This window comes from Cyanistes caeruleus, chromosome 13 (genome assembly GCF_971803275.1).
Source record: "Cyanistes caeruleus chromosome 13, bCyaCae1.hap1.1, whole genome shotgun sequence".
Classification (NCBI taxonomy): Eukaryota; Metazoa; Chordata; class Aves; order Passeriformes; family Paridae; genus Cyanistes; species Cyanistes caeruleus.
In genome coordinates this window covers 10,449,781-10,466,133 of record NC_141713.1, presented here as the reverse complement: position 1 = coordinate 10,466,133, position 16,353 = coordinate 10,449,781, and the positions used below count along the sequence as shown (strand labels likewise).

Here is a 16,353-nt window from a genome sequence, read left to right as displayed (position 1 = left end):
TTGGTATGTGCAGAACAGCAAAGTACCATTTAAACACTCACCAGAGGCAAGGAAATTTGCTCAACCTTAGTGTTTCTTAAATGGTGAAGAAATTAAGAGGAAGAAAAAAAATTCAGTTTGTAAAGGTATGAGGGTAACTAATTTTTTGTTATTTCCATAGCACAGGTTGCACTGTGCCACCCACTTTTTTTTTGTACTTTCCAAAACTCGTATCAGGTTGAGAGGACAGAGGCTGAACCCACATAGGAGGAATAATTCTGACTGCAAGTCACAGAACCTCCAAAGTGAGGTTTGTAACAGAAGCACTTCCACCAGAATAAAACTGCAATAGCAGAACTGAAGCATGAAATTCTGGTACATAAATAGAAACTTCAGAATTACAGGACAAAACTTTATCCTTTTTGAATTGCTACAAATATTTTCACACGTGGGAGTTGCAAAACCAGTTAATGACACTGTTACAGGTCACTGTTACTGCCACAGAGGCATGAGCAGGTAAAGAGGGGACAATGTGCAGAGAACCTCATGTTACTTTCCAAAGGTGACTTCATGCATCACTCCAACAATAAGGGCAAGAACTGAAACTCTCATCCAGTAGAGCATAAGAGAAGTTCCAGCACATTTGGATAATGTGCTTATCCTTGCTCATTTCCTCTTAAGTAAAACATTATTTCCAACTCAGTACTTTGGACCTGCTCCAATCCCAGGGTCTCTGAAAAAGGGTGGGGTTTTCTATCTAATATTTTTCTGGTCAGTGACATAAGGGGTGACCAGAGGGCTGGGACCCATGTGAAAAGCCCTCTGCTCATCCTGGTTTTTGTTTCAGCCACCCTCCCGCTGTGGCTGAGGGGCTCAGCTCCCGTGCGGGCTCACCCTGAGCGCCACCACACAGCTTCTCCACCCTGTGGCTGTAGCGTGACACAGACCTGACCCAGCAGGGCAGCCCTTGCCAACCAACTCAGCATCAGCCAACAAACACAGCACTGAGTAAAGCCATAAATTTCTACAATCATTTTTATTAGTTATGGAAGAACCCCCACTAGTATTTACATAGTGCAAAAAAGCTGTTATTACTCCAAAAAGTACGGTAGACAGAACAGTTATCCTTCATACAGCAAAAAAGAAATGGAACAAACCCCTTCATATTGTATTTTATAATGGTTTTTCTACTGCTTTAACCTAAATATTACTATAAATTTTAAGACATTAAAGATTAAACAGCTTTTCATATTAGAATCTATTTAAAAAGTAAATTATATGAACTATTTATGAACATTTAGAACATGGGCTGTGCCAACTGGGTTTCTACTTTCAGCATTACCATTCAGTGGTGAGGAAGTTTTGGGCTAGACATTCTCGCGTTTCCTTGTGTGTGGCAGGGTGAGTAGAATCTCCCCTTTCCTGGTTTCTATGGCTTGTTTCTGCTGGGTTTTGTTCTGTTAACAAATTGCCATGTCTAATTTTTAAATGGCTGACACTGAAATTAGCTCAACAGTTTCATTAGTTGGCACAACTTCACAAGAAATACTTAATGACAATTTCAGCAACAGCAGCTTTTCAAACAATAATACTTTTTTACATATATATTTAAAGTAACATTATTAAAATTTAAGCTTGTGTTAAAGAACTGGACAGAACCACATTGTGTAAGCTCCCACCCACCCATAAAGACACCTCCTAGCTTTACCAGAAGAACACCAACAAGTGCATTACTGAACATTTTCTATAATTAATTTTTAAAACACAGGTAAATACTCTCTGTCACTGTTTAGCTTCAATCCTACAACAGCCTGCACACAACTTAAGCAGATAAACAGGCCACCAATTTAAGCCAGTGGCACTAACACTCCAAAGTATGTGTGAGCAGGATCAGGGCCTTAGCCTTAATCAGACATTGCTACTTGGTCCAACTAAGGACAGAAGTTCTTCAGAATTTTTCCCTTTTACAGATTTGTAATCCATGTTTTATTATTGACAGAGATACTTAAGAGTATTTATATAAATAAGTTGTATACATAGCCACCTCTATCAGTTTTAAAGATCCCTACCCCTACCACAGATACATTATTTTTGATTTTACCAGATAAAGTAAGTGGTGAAATCATTTCTATAAACAATGCCTTAAGAAAAGTAGATTTGTTTCCCAATTAATTATTTTCACAACAAAAATATCTATACACCTATAACTACAGAAACATCTTTTCATGGGGACAGTAACAACCTGTATAAACTGCACACTTTTACACTGAAATAGAAATTCAACTATTTTTTTAAAAAATCGTGGTATTGTAGAACATTTGTATGCCTTCTTAAATTCTGTTGATAATAGAACCAAAATTACCACAGTGAGATACTCTCCCTAAGTGCTTCAAGTGGCAAGGAACTTCCCTAATTTCAGATGCAAATGGATCACTCCCAAAGGAATTGCAATTTCATTCTTACAGTTATTGCTTATTCCCAGCTTATCAAAAAGGAAGCACTAAACCCAGTTTTCTTTACTCAGTTTCAGTTTGCTCCCCTAAGGGTGATCTGCCACATTTTAAAAAGAGACTAGTTCCTTATTTGCTGGCAAATTGAGAGATAATTGTAAGTGCTGTATCACTTTCAAGAACTCTATTAAACTTGTAGCAAAATTGCAGTTAAATAGCGGGCTGAATATTACAAGACTTCTTTGATATAAATGTCAGAAAACTTTAAAATGACAGTCCAAGTTCAGAAAAGACATATAAAAAGATGCGCCTTTGATGTTAATACTTCAAGATCAAAAGTTATTTGAATCACTGGCACTGAAAAAGCAAAAGGAGAAACTACAAACACCTTTGTTTTTTGATGTTCTGGCAAAGTTTTGCCCTCAGTGTATGCACTGATCTCACCTGTGCAGAGATGTGCTTACACATCCAAGGGCGAGTTTTGCTTGTCAGCAGTTCAAACACCTGTCATGTCCTAAAGCAAAAACTCTTAAAATGTACAGACAGTAGAAATCTGCCACAGGGACAGTAAAAGGTTTAACATTCAGGAGGCATCATTCCTTAGTCTTTGTTTTCCTATGAAACGCCTGCTCTAACACCTAGAAGATTACACTAAGGAGCTAAGAACGTGACAGAACAGCCAGTTGTCATAGCAGCTCTCTACACTGCTTATCTACATAGCATTTGCTATGCCTATAGCTATCAAAGCATTATTTACATAATACACAGTTTTTATTATTCTCATTAGCATCCAAAAACCCAGGGCTAGATGACTTCTAAACCTGGAGTCTTATTTTCCCAGTGCAACTTAAAACACCAGCATCACTACTGCTATAAACATTGGTCCCATGTTCCCAAGTGTGGACTGAACACCCAACTCTGCTAACTTCAGTTTCCTGCGGTTTTCAGCCTACCCAGAGGCTTTTCATGCATTTTGATACAAGTGATCAAGAATAACAAAGTGAAATTAAAAGAAACATGTTTGCTATGAAAGTGTTATTCACGTGAGTTACTCTTTGGCTACTCCTGTAGTGAAGCTCCTGCTGCTGGCAGTTTCAGTATATCCCTTGCCAATACCAGACAAAGATGGAAAACAGACTCCTGACGTGCAAGGTTTAGACACACACTCCCTCCTCAGTCTGAAACAAATTCATCATCAGTTACATTATGTTACATATATATCAAATACATTTCACTTCAGTATTCAGAACAGAAAATGGAACAATTCTCTAGCAAAAGGTGTGTTTCAGGGAGGGCATATTTTTGTTTCTTTTACCTCTACACCACTGAAATACTTCCCCAAACTACAGGGCACTTCCTCATTTCCTGGAATAACTACTTTCTTCTCTATCTAGAGGTCAACTCCTAAAGCTGTTACAACTGCAAGAAGAGACAAAGAGGTCACGTTTTCAGCAGGAGTTCTTAAGATACATCCTGGGCAGGATCACAGCGTGCAGGTGAATGCAGAGATTGCCACCACATCATTTACACTTGCTGTTAAGGGATTATTCCTGCTTTTTGCAGTGTTATGCAGAATATAATATGCAAAACAGCATTCCTGAGGTAAGTGACAGGAGAGAGAGGAAGTCATCAGTTGACTAAAAGCCCTGAATAGGGATTATGGTTAATGAGTCAGTGTGGTTTGGCAGACAGCAACTGCAGAGAGAATGGGGAATTTTTGCTTTCTTTCCTGCTTTTTTTTTTTAATGCAATATTTCTACCTTGTAAAGAAAACCTGCAAAACATTAATTACATCCCTCTGGTTTAAAGTTTTGCTGGAATCAAAGTTATTATAGCTTATTGTAACCATCTCAGCTATCAGCAGCTTTTTAATGATGCATTCACCAAGATCAACTAAAAAGCTGCATCTATCTTAGCATAAGAATCACACACAATTTCTCTACTATTTAAGTCTCATTAAGATTGCAAATGGCTTTTTCTAGATTTTCGTGAAATAATCAAAATGCTCCTTTTATTTCTAGATAGAACTAGAAAGTCATGGCCAAATACACTGACAGGCCTGGTAAAACACTATACCGTGACCATGAATTGTTGGTAATTTGTCAGTGTTAATGTAGGTTACCTGTCTGAAAATAAGCTTATGTCACAACTTGAAAGAATTTTGCTTAAAACTGGTCAGTTACAAGTGTTTCCTTTTACAAAAGATCAAATGAATGCTTACTGACAACTTTTCCACACAGTTTCTAATCTGGGAAATCAATACTGATTAATAGCTAACCTAGTTTTTAAATCAAAAAAGTAACAGACAGCTACAAAAACATTGTTGTGAATTAAATACACGTATTAAATGTTTAACAGTGCAAAATGTTGAGATGAAGCATATGGAATAATGGCTGCAACCTTTACAACAGTTAGTTTTAATATAATTTCTAAAAAGTTCCTGAGTTCCTGCTTATTTTTACGGCATATAGATGGAATCTGTGTGTTCTTTATTCAAAGAACTGCAGATGGTGGGTTTATGTTGAGTGTTACTTGCGTGCTTATCATTTGTCCATTCCTCCCCATCAGTGATGGGATCAGCCTGCTCTGAAGTCTCTATTTCTTCCTCTTCACTTTGTTCTGCATTGTCTTCTTCAGCACCACTAAGGGTCTTCCCAAGCTGCAGTGTTTCCATAGTTCTCTGGGTCTCTGAAACCCAAGATTCAATTCTGCTATTAAGCTGAACTTCTACAGAAATTGGTTCATGGGCATAATCCTCATCATCGTCATCTTCCTCTTCCTCCTCCTCTTCCAGCATTCCTGGCACAAGAGTACTGGTGGTACTGGTCATGGAAGAATTCAAAAGATCTCGGCAGCTGCCATCCAGGGATCCTGTTTCTGTACTCTGCTGTGAGGCCCATTCCAGATTGTCATCTGGTTTTACCTCGTCTTTGTCACCTGGGGTGGATTTTCCATGATTTGTTGCTGAGGTAGCGCCAGTTGTAGCCAGAGGTGGTTGTTTATTAAGAGTGGCTTTTTCCATTTGGCCATTACCAGCTTTTTCTGGTACTGCAGCCTTGCACACAGATTCTCTCTCATTTTCAGAGGTCTCTAACCCATCAGACGTTTCCACCATATTTCTCCAGTTTGTTTCTACAAATTTTGAAAGAAGTTTAAATAGATAACATTAATTCCTTGTATATAAAAATATTTCCCCTGAGCATGCAATAGCAGCCTAAATAGCAAAATGAGCTAATAATATTATTCTATGCTTTCTAGAAAAATTTCTACTAGAAAAAAGAGGAAGAAGGGAAGAAGAGACATCGGAAGAGCTGTGAGCAACTTTGGGTTTTCACAGTGCCCTGAGGCAAAGGGTTACAAAGTTGAAAGTTTGTGCCACTTAGTTTCCTGTACAAACACCAAATGTAACACTGAAGTAGTCGAAGAGGCTACAAAAAAAACCAAACAACTCTTGACTTAACAAGTAGTCTCCCTTATATACTCCTTTTCACCTGGGCTTAAGCAACTGGATAAATGAACTTGCCTTTTGCTCACACTAGAATCATTCACTGCCATCTCAAGTTTAAAAATTTAAGCTACATGTCCTATCTTCAGAGACCTCATATTTTAGTTCCTGCTGTCATCAGTTCTTCCTCAGTCATACAATCAATCCAGTGCTATCAGTTTTAAAACAACTCAATAAAACTGGAGAAGTCACCTCCATTGATGTTAAATACCTATAACACTTCTGAGGACTAGAAATTATTATTTTCTATACAGTTCAGAGAAAAAAATTACTTATGAAATTAACTGAAGACTAACTGATCTTTTCTTACCCCTGGATATTGCAGAAAACTGCAAATTAGGAAGGATTGCATCTTTAGCTACATTTCACAACAAACAGCATTTGGAAAACCCCAGCTTCTATACACAAAGATAAGCTTTAACCTACTTACCATATTCTTTCTCATTGACCTCAGATATGGGTTCAGAAATAACACTACAGAATGAGATAGCACTTGCTGCAGAAGGGTTACGAGAATGACCCATGTGATGCGGGGCCTTTTTGACATTCTTCAAGGCTTCTTCTGCCTGTTCCTGTTCCATTGCAGCCACCATGTCCCTGTAGGCTTTCCTGGCCTCTTCAGTGAGGGATACCAGCTTATTAAACAGGTCCTAAGTACAAAGGCAATTTCATCATCAGTAATTCTTACCAATAGTTTTCACTTTACATTACTCCTTTCAGTATAAGGTATACCACCTATGAGCCTGAAGATTAATACAGAATACCTCAACTTTAACTAAGAATTAGTTCTTCTCTGTATTAAATAATAAAAATACCAGGTTTATGCAACTTTGAGAAGATGAACATATTTTAGGATACTGTTTTTCTCACATTTTTAAGCCTTCCAGAGAACTTCAGATTACAGTTTAAGTCATTAAAAGCTACACTGAGATGCTGTGACCAAAGTGTTTCAGCACAGTCTCTTAGTGCCATAAAAACTGGATTTCAAAGAAAAGACACCATAATATAGAAGAGATATGGGCTATTATTAGGTGTGCTCTTGATGCCAAATCAATTCTTTACTACATAATTGTTTACTCTAGCCACTTACGTGATTGGAATTACTCACCTCAGCACCTGAGTAGTTGAAGATACCCACGACACTAACAGGCACCAGCTTGTTCACACAGCGGCCAAGAGCCTTGCGGCCAAGAGCAAAGACAAATGGAATTTCTTGTTCTCGTGCCATGGCTATTACATTATATAGAGCCTCATCTAGTCCACCTTGAAAAAGCAATTATAAATAGATATCTAGTCACTTGACGTCATCATATGGCACGATACAACTCTAACCCACTTTAACTGCAATTAGTCTGTAAAACTTCAATACACACATCAGCAGCTCCTACATCCCAGAGGATAACACACAATACATTTCAAGTGTAGTGAATGAGTACAGATGAAGGTGATATTCTGTACTGTCTACTAGTCCTGCACACAAGCCAGAGTTTCACAGATCTTTTATTAAGCAGACTTTGCTATTCTCCTATTTCAGGAAGCCTCTGTTTATACTTGTGGCTGTGGCAAAATGTTGGTTGGCCAACTCACAATTCACATTCCTCTTAAGGAATCTTCCTAAAAAGCACCCAGAACTCAGGACTCCCTGCAAGGTGTATTGAACACAGAAGTAACACACAGTAAATTTCAATTCTTCAATATCTATTTTTCTTTAAGCTTTTCACCTCTCATGGACAAGTTTCTTCCAGACTGGAGTTGAAAAGAATAAATGTGAAATGGCAATTACCCAGTTGGAGTCTGAAAGTGTTACATCATGCATAGTAACAAATGCTTCTAACCTTGCTAATTAACACATCTAATCAGCACAAGAAAACTGAAAAGAGCAAAATGCAGACCACTTGTTTTTATCATTTATACCTTTTGACTGAATTTTTTCACAGTTGGGGGATATGATTACACACTTGATCTTGTTTAGTTTCATGTGCTTCGTAACCTCACGCAACCCCATAACGAGTCTTCTCCTCGCTTTAGCTCTCATGGGATCCTTTTGATAAATCCGTTCCTGGAAGCTGACAAGCTCTTGCAATAGGAGAGTCACGCACTCATCTATTTCTTTACTTAGAACTTGGTTACAGTATCTGTCAATTCAAAACAATGTTAACAAGTGTCAGCATTGCTACTTCACAAATATTAGCCTAACCAAGGTTTCACCCAGTGTTTTTGCAAATGAAAATAATTTTACTTTCTCAGAACAGTTATTTAACTTTTACCAAAGTTATTAAAAGGATTTAGAAATCAGACTGCAAACTGTAAAATACGTCTTTAATCCATTCATATTTGTAGTAATATCCCTTGCTTCAATAATAAATAATATTAAAAACAAACAAATACTGCAGTAAGTGCCTCAAGCAATTTTCTTCTACTTAATTTAGTACATTATAAAGATACATTAATAAAAAGCCCTAATACATTAAGAGGTACTATTACAGTATTTTAAGCACTCCTAAGTATTCCTCCCTTTCCCATCCAAAGCATACAGAGCATTCCTTCAAAAAATATTTTTCAGAGGATACTCCTACTTTGCTTATTTGCTGTGGCAACAAAAGGAAGTTTTAAGTGTGTGTGTACATATACACACACATTTGTGGACAAACATAAGCAATCCATTTAGGGGAAAAAAAAAATACTTGCAGAACCTTCTATTTCTGAAAGGGAAGCTTATGTTCATTAAGCTCTTAAGTCTACTAAATCTACCCACACTTAAAATACAAGGGTGACTGAAGTGCAAGTCTTGAATTTATATTATTAAAGCAAAACTCACTCTCTGAATCTCTTGCTGTGGATTTTGGTTATTGCAGAAGATGCCATTGGACTGCCAATTCCAGAACTAGCAGGTGAGCCCTGTGACACTGGGGTCATGCAGTATGGAGAATTCTGACTTGCTGGAGATAGTGAAGTATCACTAGGCATACTCAGACCAGTTTCTGAAAAGTAATTTTTAAATATTATAAAATGAAAATACATTTTTGTATATAAAAGAAACAGAACCACACTTCTTGTGTTATCACTCCCTTACTCTGTCCAAATTCCATTTTGAGAACACTAAGCGTTACTCTTCCCTCCCCTTCTGGAGGGGTGGGAGAAAGGGGAGAAAACAAACTGAACACACATCCACCACTCAGCACAGACTAGGTAAATAAGCAATATTTGAATATTCATTAAAAAATATGTTGAGCTTGCTTTGGGAAATTAATAAAACAGAAGAAAAAACCTGTTTTAATGTTATTACTCCTTCCAATAATTCCTTACTATCTATATATATAAAATACTCAACTAACTTACTCCTAGAATGCCTAGGATTTTCCCACTCTAGTCAGGTCATTCAGAAGAAAAAGTTTTGAAGCAGTACATGCGGAATCCTGATGGACATCTCCTTCCCCCACTCCTACAGACCCAAACATGTTGAAGGCATTGAAAATTCTCTAGAGCTTCTCAGCTGCTCAGGGCTTCTGCTGCAAATTGACAATCCAGACATTGCAGCTGACTGACAGGTTCAACAAACTGGAAAACCCCATTTACAGTTTGCAACTTCTATACCTGGAAAACTTCCAGAATGCTCATCATTAAAAGTACTCTGGTCAACATAGCATGGTTGACAAGAGGTCACATGTTGCTTGCTTATCAAAAATACTATCAATTTTGACATGTGGTGGGAACATCCACTTGAGATAATAATTAAATTGCTATATGGACATCATGTACTGAGAAACTACAGTGTACTAAGCCTTCTACAACTGAGGGACAGACAAGGTATTTTAGAAGAGGAGTTCATATGCTAGTATTTCATAAAGTCAAAAAAAAGCTAAAAAGATAGTGTGGCATAAGAAGACAAAATACAAAACCAAGCAGATTAGTACAGCTGAGGGGGAGTGATGGCTGTCTAGAGACATAGAGACCAACCTTCCTGAGAGGCCAGCTCCTGCGACTGGTCAGCAGCCAAGTTCAAATGAGCCTCTTTCTGTTCATCAGAACCCAGAAGGCTGTGGTCACCTGATAAACGACCTTTCTTCTCTTCTCTTTCTTTCAAAATAATCTAGAAACAAAACCAACAGCTGTCAGCATCTGAAAATAAGAGATACCTGTAAAAAAACCCCATCCCTTTCACTTGATATAACACGAAGTTAAGCGAGTTGTTTTGAACCTTCCTACTCATGCCAGGAGAGAAACTCTGGAAATCATTTCAGTTTCCTCTTTGATCACAGAGTATGCACTGCAGCATTTCAGATTGTATACTCAATACACACTTCTACACAACTAGGACTTTCAATAGTTTAAGTACTGTCACAGCTTCCTTTCTGATACATAACATTAACATAACAATTCCTCATCCCCATGCCTGTAAAAGAATACCTTATACAGGCATACCAGTCATCTTTATGAAGCACCTCAATAAAGATAATCCTTTCTATAAAAGAAAGTGCAAACATAAGTAGCCATGGATACACTGGCATTACTATCATGTTTAAGAGCAACAACATAAAAGCCTTGACAACAAAGCTTAGAAAACTTTTCCGAACAGGTAAATTCCTCTAACTCAGATCATAGACAGGTCAGAAAAAGACCTGCATTTTTAGGACTCACTTTTTTATATTTTATCTTCTGATGTCCATATAGTATACTCTATTCCTTCTGCACATACCTAATTTATGACTCCATGAAGGTAGAGTTATATATATATATAAGCAATTAATTATTTCTAGGTTTACTCAAAAATTGTGGGTTTGCTTCAACTTTTTTACCCAGCTCTGTAAGAAGGAGTAGGAAAAACTAAGGCTAGCCTACTACTTTGCAGACTAGGAATCAGCCATGTGAAAAACCTATGGAAGCTTTCCCATGTGTCCTAGTGCCCGTAGTTAAAAAAAGAAAACACCCACACAATCTGTATTGAGATACATTTTTACATTTTACATTTAACTTCACTGATTATGTGGGCTATAAAAGCTATGTTACATGCCTAGATCCAAAGAGAGGGCATCACTTTAGCATGAACTGGAGGCAGAAGCTCATAACTTGCTTGCCCTATGCTCATGGAAAAGAGTCCTCAATTAAGAAAGTAAAAGGTTGGGGTTTCATTATTTTTGGACTATGAGTGTGGGTCAAAACACTCCAAGGTTGGCACACTTACCTTTTTAAGTGCTGTAGGGCGTTTCAGTTTTGCAATCTCTCTCTCTTTTTCCTCTTTTAACTTTTGGGGCAGTCGAATCCAAAGGATTAAGGCAACCCATAGACGGCTGTCCCTTTGTTAAGGACTTTCTGCTGGCAGATTCTTTGGTATGAAAGGGAGCAGCACTGCCAACTAAATACAAGATAGATATTAGTTTCACCAAAAGACATGTCAGCTTTATTTCAACACTGTTTTCAGAATTTCCACTGATGAATTCTCTAAGTAGATTTTCCTTCCTTGGAAAAAAAAGCAGTTCATAATGACAGGAAAATTACATCATCAGATATTGTTGCTTCCAGATGGTTTTAAGCTTTCTTCAACTTAGTCTTAATGTTTTAGGAAATTGTGGATTCCAGGAATTATTTTAATAAATGGTAAGGGGTCTCTCTCAAATGACTACATGTAGCTTTATTAGTTAGATGATTATGGTATGATAAATCACAAATATTTATCCAAACATTGATTTTCAGTTGTTATAGGCTTGAATAGTTGACAGGACAAAAGAGATGAGATAGTGCAGCATGTAGTTAAGTGGATCTTTTGCCAGAAAGAATAAAACAAGTGCTGTCTCAAATGGAAATGCCAACAGTTCTTTGCTGAGCTTTGTTTGATATAACCATGCCAGCTTGAATTAATGTTTGAACACTGCTGAAACTCAAAGCAGGTAAAGGAATCAACACACCAGAAGGAAAATGGTAACTATGTGCATAATGATGGACTCCAGGCTACACAGAAGAGCTCAGGAATCAGAATGGTGGAGTTATAATAAGTGATTACAAAAATGTCAAGTCTGCATTTGGCAGCAAGTATTAAAAAAAGCTAATTTAATGCTGTGTTGATACAGACATAACAAAAGCATTATTATGCCATAGCATACATTAATAATGGAACTATAGCCTAATATTCTGTACATGTCTGATCTTATTTTTAAAAGGATACAGTAGAACTACACAAAGGTACAGAAAAAGCAATATGGATTTTCAGAAAAGATACTTCCAGAATTAAATAAATAGACTAGGACTCTTGAGAGACCTCACAGACATTTAAGAATCAGACAAGGAAAGAAGGGAATGACTGCTCAGTCTTTGCACAAAGGCTGTGAAAGCTAACAATATTTTGAATTAGAGCACAAAAAAATCCAGTACTGACCTCAATCCCCAAAAAACACAGCAGAAAGAAGAGTCTCCCCACACAAGATTTAGTAAAGTTACAATTCATTGCCATTGGACATTATGGATGGTAAAAGCATAAGGTAGAAACAATGGATAGTTTAAGAAAAATTTGATTTGAGAAAGCTGTGGGTCAGGAGACCCATAAACAGCAGAATTGGGAAGAACATCCTAGGGACATATCCCTCCATACCACAGTCATTGGTATCCTCTCTTTCCAAGAGTATTTTATAACATCTGTAGTAGATATTTCTTTCACATATTTATTTCAGCACTGAATTACTCTCAGGACACAAATCCCGAGTTTTGAATAGCAGGTCTTTTTAAAAGACATTTGGCATCAGTTCTACATGGATTTTCACTATTGCATACTGCAGCTCAGAGGGTGACAGCACAGGTAATTTATTGAGAAATGCATTAAAAATCATCTTCCCAGGTTTTTATCACACTTGTATTCAAAAGCTAAAACTTGAGAGAAAGAAAAACATTAAAGATGCTCAGATCAATTACATCCATGTTAGCACAAAATGTTAGCACTGTCAGGCAGATTAGAAATACCTGTGTATGAGAGAGGCCTGGTGTTGGTGATCTGACGAGCTTTCATTGCTTGCTGCTGCTTTTCAAGAGCTGCTAACATGTCACCCAAATCTAACTGAACAGGGGTCTTGCTCTTCTTTCCAGCTGCTTTAGATAAAGCCTCCTACAACAGGAACATCACATACAATAAATATAAAGAAATGGTGCCTGCAATATTCTTTACAAATACATTACTGCTATTAGAGAGTAAGAGGAGCAACAGGTAACTGATCCTCCTCTTGATCAAGTGCTGGGGGTGGGCAGGGTGCTACACACTTGAAGTTTTTTCTGTTCCATGCTTATCTCTGAATACTCTTGAGCTGTTGCAAGTGCTGCAGCCAAGGCCTTCTTCTTCTGACTTTTTGCACGCTTTGGTACAGAGGTTGTAATGGGAATTGGAGTTTGGACTATATTGATTGGAGAATTCTCTGGTAAGTCATCCAACTAGAATTTAAAAATGCAAAAGAAGCCACAATTAAAAGACCTTTCTCTCCAGATCACCAAATATGGGCCACTTAAGAAATCAAGTCACCAAAGGCTTTGATAACCAATATGACATCCTAATTAATTACAGCTAGATGACACAAGTTAATAGAACTTATTTATATTTCTTTTTTGTATGGAAAGCTATTCTATTTAGCTACAATTATGGCTTCAGAAGGTTTTCCAGTCTGATTACTAAATAAATAATTTCCCCCTCCCCAAGATTTCACATAGGATTTGACTCTCCTGGAAAGCAGCCAGATAGATTAAGCAGTCTATAGGCACAATTCTGCAACAAAATGTTTAAGTAGATCACATACTAAAAAAAGTACCTTTCCAACAACTGCTTCCACAGCCTTAATGCAGATTGAAATCTTGAGACAACCTGTGACACCAAGTGTCTGCAACAGGTATCTTACAATCTCATTAGCAGAGATCCTGCTAATCCTGAAGTTTTTCTCTTTAAAATGGGTTCCTCACACCACTTATTTTAATTGGCATTTCTTTAGCATCCAAGACAACACAAACACCCCAAGGTCATCACAATTACTGCAACGCAAGTCTCGTAGCAGAGGTTCATAAAAAAAATTACACAAACTGAATAGTCTCAAAAGACAATGCTTTGCAAAAGAAAATAATTACTTACTACTTTGGGTGAAATCTTCTGCTGGATGCTACTACTTTTGCTGCTGCCATTGTCACTATTTAGCTCTGGAAATTCATCTTCATCCTAAACAATACAGAAATTAAGAATAAAAAGGATGGAACCGAAGTCACTTGAGGAGCAGCGACTGAAACTGTTTAAGGTAGAAAAACAAATTGAACCCCTAAATCCCATATAAATTAGAAGGGATTAAGTGACGCTAATAGAAAATAATGAAAAATTAGGAAAGCATTCCTGCCTCCAAATAGTATTTTTTTAAAAAGAAAAATTTTCCTTTTTACACCAAAAAAAAATCTCATTACAATTAGAGGGGATAAACCAGTGAACACAAATTTCTATTCACAAGTGAACAGAAGGAGTTACTTGAAGGCTGCTTATTTAATCTGTAAACCACAAAGTGTTCTAAATTACTGCACTTTACACAACACCCAAGTACAAGCCTCTTTCTGTACATGATTAAAGGATCGTCTAATAAATTAGTGACCTCGACTGTACACCTCTTGGAGCTAGATGTTTTGTAACTTCCTATTGAGAAAATCACTTATTCCACACACAACTGGCATTGCTACTATGTGGAAAGAGTTTTCATACAACAGTACCTCAAAATACAGAGGTTCAGGACTCTGCTCAGCTCTGCTCGCCTGGCTTGTAGCTAAAGGCTTTTCATGTCGTTTCTGCAAACTCTGCCTTCTTTCTGAAGATGTGCTGTGGTCTCTGCATCTGAAACCAGACTGAAGAAAACATATGTGATTGGCATTTTGTAACTTCAGTTTTTCAGGCTATGTATGTGCATGAACATGCCTGTTAATTAGCAACTAGGTACAGTTTTCAGAGGATAAATTGTGCTTTGGTGTTCTGAATTTTTTTTGGTGGGGGCTTTCTGGTGGGTTTTTTGGTTTGTATTTTTCTTTAAAGCCTGCAAAAAGATTCTACAGGCAGTACCACATTATTCCTCCCCTCAAGACAATCTTTAAATTTGTAACTTAAATAAAAAGGTTTCTTTTGGCCAAACACAAAGAAACTCAGGAGCTGCTGGTGACTAATGAACCCTGAGGAACTGTCTGTAACCACAATCACTCCAAAGATCTCTCTCCCACTACATAATTATTCTACATGCAGTTACTGCCTTTCAACACATTTTTTATGACAGTGCACATGCACACAGTTCTCTGAAGGCCAGAGACAGAAGAATAGTGGTAAAAGCATTCTTCTGTTTATTATGTGACAGGTTGGCGGAAACCCCTGTGCAAGATCTGTTTGCAAAAATCAATGGTTGATTTGAATTTCACATTTATACTTACCTATTTCTCAAGAAAATTTACTACAGACCTCATACCAATTTAGTTTCAACAGAGAATAGTTTCTAGGACAATTCTGCCTTGAGGTACAGTGAATTTGGCTGAGGCAACCTCATTTAAAACTTTTTGTGCCAGCTTTGGTTTTAAATATAACTGTCAGATTTAGAGTCTAAACTGTGACTGGATGAAAAATCTGTCTCTTCCTACTGTCCCAATGCCATAAACTAACAATAGTGGCTTCTAAAGCCTCTGATTTGATAACAAATTTCATTTTTTTATAAAAAGATTCAGAAATGCTACGCTACCAGATACTAGCATCCACAAGCTTCTTTCTATAATAAACCCAGTTATCAAACAGGAAGATTCAAGACAATTTAAGAATTCCATCTAAAAACCTAAACAGGCTAAGCTGGCTCACATATGTTTGCACAAACAGGCATGTTTTTACAAAGCATCCACTTGGAGCTCAGATTTCTTGTCTGCAATAAGAGAGTTCAAGCAAAACCTATGTTTAAACAAAGGCAAGTGTTTCAACCTTCTTTGTAACCCTCTGAACCACCTGCCCCGATAAAATCTTTCAAAATTAGGAAGGCCACCTTCTCCTGTCTCCTCACATACTAATTACAGAAATCCTGTCCCACTTGAAGAAGCCTCACAGAAAGATATTCAAACTTTAGCATAAAATAATTTTAAGCCATTAAGAAGTAATAAAAAAAATTAAAAATGGTATGCTAATGTAAATTTTAAAAAAAAGTTTTCAAGACAAGAGGAGTGAGAACACAGGATTCTAGCTCACCACATCAGAATCTTTCTTTAGAAAGTTTGAGATTTTTTTTTTTCTTCTGAAGTGTGAATGGGTCAAAAACTGAACTAACTTTTCTACACCCACACTATTGTCATTTCACAGGTTGCTTTATATATGCAACGTTCTTCCTAGGTAGGTACATATAAAGCACAGGCTATATATAGGGCAGAAGACTGTCAAGGACATTAAATTATACATAAATA

General features: G+C 37.2%; 1 protein-coding gene across 1 annotated transcript in view; it reads right to left on the bottom strand.

Annotated features, from left to right (window-relative positions):
* Positions 1 to 996: 996 nt before the first annotated feature.
* SECISBP2L (SECIS binding protein 2 like) overlaps positions 997 to 16,353 on the bottom strand; it is a 28,371-nt gene continuing 13,014 nt past the window's right edge. Inside the window, 12 exon segments of the mRNA XM_086849932.1 lie at positions 997 to 5,561; positions 6,365 to 6,584; positions 7,043 to 7,197; positions 7,849 to 8,069; positions 8,753 to 8,915; positions 9,892 to 10,024; positions 11,117 to 11,164; positions 11,166 to 11,287; positions 12,883 to 13,024; positions 13,177 to 13,344; positions 14,030 to 14,113; positions 14,647 to 14,778. Coding sequence (XP_086706058.1) covers positions 4,888 to 5,561; positions 6,365 to 6,584; positions 7,043 to 7,197; positions 7,849 to 8,069; positions 8,753 to 8,915; positions 9,892 to 10,024; positions 11,117 to 11,164; positions 11,166 to 11,287; positions 12,883 to 13,024; positions 13,177 to 13,344; positions 14,030 to 14,113; positions 14,647 to 14,778 — 2,262 coding nt within the window. The 3' untranslated portion in view covers positions 997 to 4,887.